The sequence below is a fragment of the Protobothrops mucrosquamatus genome, unplaced genomic scaffold (genome assembly GCF_001527695.2).
Source record: "Protobothrops mucrosquamatus isolate PMUCROS unplaced genomic scaffold, P.Mucros_1.0 scaffold5992, whole genome shotgun sequence".
Taxonomy (NCBI): domain Eukaryota; kingdom Metazoa; phylum Chordata; class Lepidosauria; order Squamata; family Viperidae; genus Protobothrops; species Protobothrops mucrosquamatus.
This window is the reverse complement of record NW_015391831.1, coordinates 18349-21971: the sequence shown is the minus strand read 5'-3', so window position 1 is coordinate 21971 and position 3623 is coordinate 18349. Positions and strand designations below refer to the sequence as shown.

The 3623-nt window shown below is 46.8% G+C and overlaps 1 protein-coding gene across 1 annotated transcript in view; it reads left to right on the top strand.

Moving 5' to 3' along the window:
* Window positions 1–3623, top strand: part of LOC107300034 (phosphatidylinositol 5-phosphate 4-kinase type-2 beta-like) — a gene marked incomplete at its 3' end in the record, with an annotated part of 16074 nt that overhangs the window by 3899 nt on the left and 8552 nt on the right. The window contains exon 3 of the mRNA XM_015829377.1: window positions 759–855. Within this exon, the coding sequence (XP_015684863.1) occupies window positions 759–855 (97 nt within the window). The remainder of the gene's footprint in view (window positions 1–758; window positions 856–3623) is intronic.

Sequence of the window (3623 nt, the reverse complement as noted above, 5' to 3'; positions counted from 1 at the left end):
TCAGCAAGCGGACCTGACCTAGGGTGGATTTTATATTGGGTTTTAAATATTCGGAAGACGCAACATTAAAATTCGGTTTAATTCGGTTTTAAGGGGGGGATTGTATATATGTTCTGGTTTTAAATATGTTGTGCGCCGCCCTGAGTCCCTGTCGGGAGAAGGGCGGCATATAAATTAAATTAAATAAATAAATAAATAATAAATTAGACTCCTTGCCTACAAAGTTTGCTTTGTTTTTTTTTCTCCCCAGCTTTTTCAGTTGGTATATGGGGACAAAAATTCTACTAACCAAATGCTACTAACCAAGTCATTTGCTACAATTAAACATAATTAATTTTTCCAAAAGTAGAAGATACATCATTTTGCCTTTCTTTTTACTCTGCCTGTACTGCTAACATTTTAGCAGTGTTCGGCAGCATTAATAAATATAACTTCATTATAGGGTAAATACTCAGCAATCAATCCCACTGGTTTGATTAGATAGTAAATACCCACACACCCAACCTGTCTTTGAACTGATATGTTGGCATTACAGTTCCAAAATTCCCAGACAACATGACCAGACTTGCAGTGTATCTGGGAGAACATTGTGCTAGGGAAGTCTGAATTCATTGTCACATAATTTAGATACAAAAAAAATTGTGTACAAAAAATGTTGAACTACAGTATGTACCATGTTGAGATGTATTCTCAATCTAGTATGTATATTTAAAATATACATTTACACTGAAACACCAATTCTTTGTGGTTGCTTTCAGAGAGAACCTCCCAAGCCACTTCAAATTTAAGGACTACTGTCCACTGGTATTCCGAAATCTCCGGGAAAGGTTTGGGATTGATGATCAAGACTATCAGGTAGGGAGCAAGCTGACAGCTTTTCATTGAGATATGTCAAAATAATTGAGATATGACAAAAAGTATTTCTGGCTTTGTGGGAATTGGGAATTGTCCTTGTGCAAGAATGGGACCAGTATCAAGAGACAAGTTGAATTATTTATTGTATTGATTGCATTTATATTTTCCTCCGAAGAGCTCAAGATTGTATACATGCTTTCTCCAGCAAATGGAGGAATGTAGACTCCACGGATGGGTGTTATTTGTCCTCTAGCCCAATCAGACCAAAACAATCAAAGTAGCCACGCCCCTTCAGGGTCTGACCATGTCCCAGTTTCTTTTGGTCTCAGCCCTGAAGAGACGTGTAATTTGGCTCCTGATTAGCTTTAAAGAATTCAGGTAGTACAATTTTCCATCCGTGGACTCTTTTACCATTCCTGGTGGGAGGAAATTAGTCCAGCTCTATTCAGAGCCGTGAGGAATTCAACCTTCTCCTCTGACAAACCCCTGCAGAGAAGTGGCTGATCGTTTCAAACGCTGCCTTGTGCAGCGTGGCGATCGCCATTCCTCCTCCCCCCCTCCCTCTTTTATTTGGGTTCTTCTTTAGGCTCAGCTCCTAATAGTCTCCTTGCCCAAGCTTTCTTTCCTTCTTCGCCGTTTTCTGCCTGCTTTCTTCAATCGAAGGCACTCTCCAGGCTTCCTTTCCCTCAGGGGAATATTCAAAAAAAAAAAATACTTTCTTTTCACTCGGATCGGCGCGGCCGCCATTTTGGAGACCTACGCACGATCGCTTCTAAAATTCAGAGAGAAAGCCTATTTACTGGACGGGGAGGCTTCCTCTCTCGATAATTAGTTCAGAGAGTCTGTCCCAGGGGACATAGGGGCTCCTATTCCCCTCCGTCGGGGCAAACAGCTAACTTTCAGCTCCGGATCGTCGCGGCCGCCATTTTGGGCCTCCGCGCGATCTCAGCGTTACCGGGAAGATTCTCCTTCCTAAGATTGCAAGCCTCCCCCATTGCCTCATTTGAGAGAGAGGCATTTTCAAGCGGGGGCATAGGGGATCCTATCCTCCCCCTATTAGACAGGTCCTTTGGCCTTTTGTCCCCCCCCCCCCCATCTTTGGACAGACGCCATTTTGATCGGCCTCGTGGCTGACAGAGAGAGTTTTCCCTAGACATACCTCCTCACAGAAATTACTACAACTTCATTAATCTTCAGCCTTTTATATTCCTGCCTGCTAGTCTTTTTCATTCAAGTGAATCAACTGGACTGCTGTGACTTGCTTGCCTGTTCCGCTGTCTGCATCTGGTGGCTGGCCAGTTGCTGTCCTAAGGCACGAGGGTTCCCTGCTGTCCTAAGGCACGAGGGTTCCCTGCAAAAAAAAAAATTAAATTAAATTAAAAATTATTTAAAAAAAAAAAAAATTAAAAAAATTAATTAATTAGTAGATTATTGTTGATCATTCAACCCATCAATTCTTCATTGATTAGGGAACAGGACAGCTCCCTTGGGCTGAACGCGGCTTATTTCGCGTGGTGTGACTCCGTGCTTGTCGGTGGGCCGGACCTCACAGACCCTCGTGCAGGCCTGTCCCATCTAGGTGGGCCGTAGCCTTGTCTTCTGCAGATCAGGACGGATCCAGGGATCTCCTGGTGAGCGCCTGTTGTCTCCTTGTTAGTGTACTGCAGATCAGGACGAATCCAGGGATCTCCTGGTGAGCGCCTGTTATCTCCTTGTTAGTGCACTATGGCGGATAACACCGTTCCACAGGCTTCCACCTCTGGTGGAAATGCAAAACGCAAGTCGCCCAACCAGGAAGCACCATCAAAAGCCAAGGCCAAGGTCAAACGGACCTCTAAGACGGCAGAGAAGCAGGCAGACAGCAGACATAGAGCGTTGGAACGACAATTTTCCAGAGCACAACAACGCTCAACGCAGGTACAACCAGTTCCCACTTCCCTCACCATTGCATCCACTTCTGAGGGGCTACGTCCTTCTCCCCTTCCACGGGCTTGGTCCCCAGAGCACACTCTCGATCCCTCGCCTGGTTTCAGTAGGGATCATCTGTCCCTATTTGACCAAGGTCTGAGGATGCAAATCCAGGACCCCGATCCGACCACCGATACGGGCCTATCCCAAAGAGCATCTGACATCCAGGGTGAGCCTTCTTTTGTGCCCTCCCCCCAGATTCTGTCGGCATCATTCACCCCGACGGCGGCGGGCCTCCGGTCCCCGGAGCATCCATCTTTCACCGCCCAGCTTCAGGCTATGATTTCACAGGCGGTGGCTCAAGCAATGGCATCTTCGGGGAGAACCCCTCAGGTCCCAGGGACCTCTTACCCTTCCACATCTGGAGAAACTCCACGTCCTAGGGATTATGAGCACCCAGATCCAGCTTCTCCACTGCAATCGGAGGGAAGTGTGATCTCGGACTATTCCGAGCAGGTCCTTGAGGAGGGCCTGTGGTCAGATGACGAGGTCGCACATACGGAGGCAACTCCTCTGGTTGGGGTATTTAACCCGGCTCTATTTTCCTCTCTCTTGCGCAAGGCCTGCGTTACCGGGAAGATTGAACCGGTGAAGCCCCAAACAGCCAATCAGGACTCTGCTCTGAGTTCTGATCCACTGTTCCAGAAGCCTGTCACAAAGAACCAACAGATTCCTTGTCCCCCCATGTTTCTTCAGTCCATTGAAGATCAATGGGGATCCCCTGGTACCTTCTCAGCTCTTGGGGGTATAGACCGTAAACTCTTAGATACGGTCCCTTCCCTCAACGAGGTTTTAGAAGT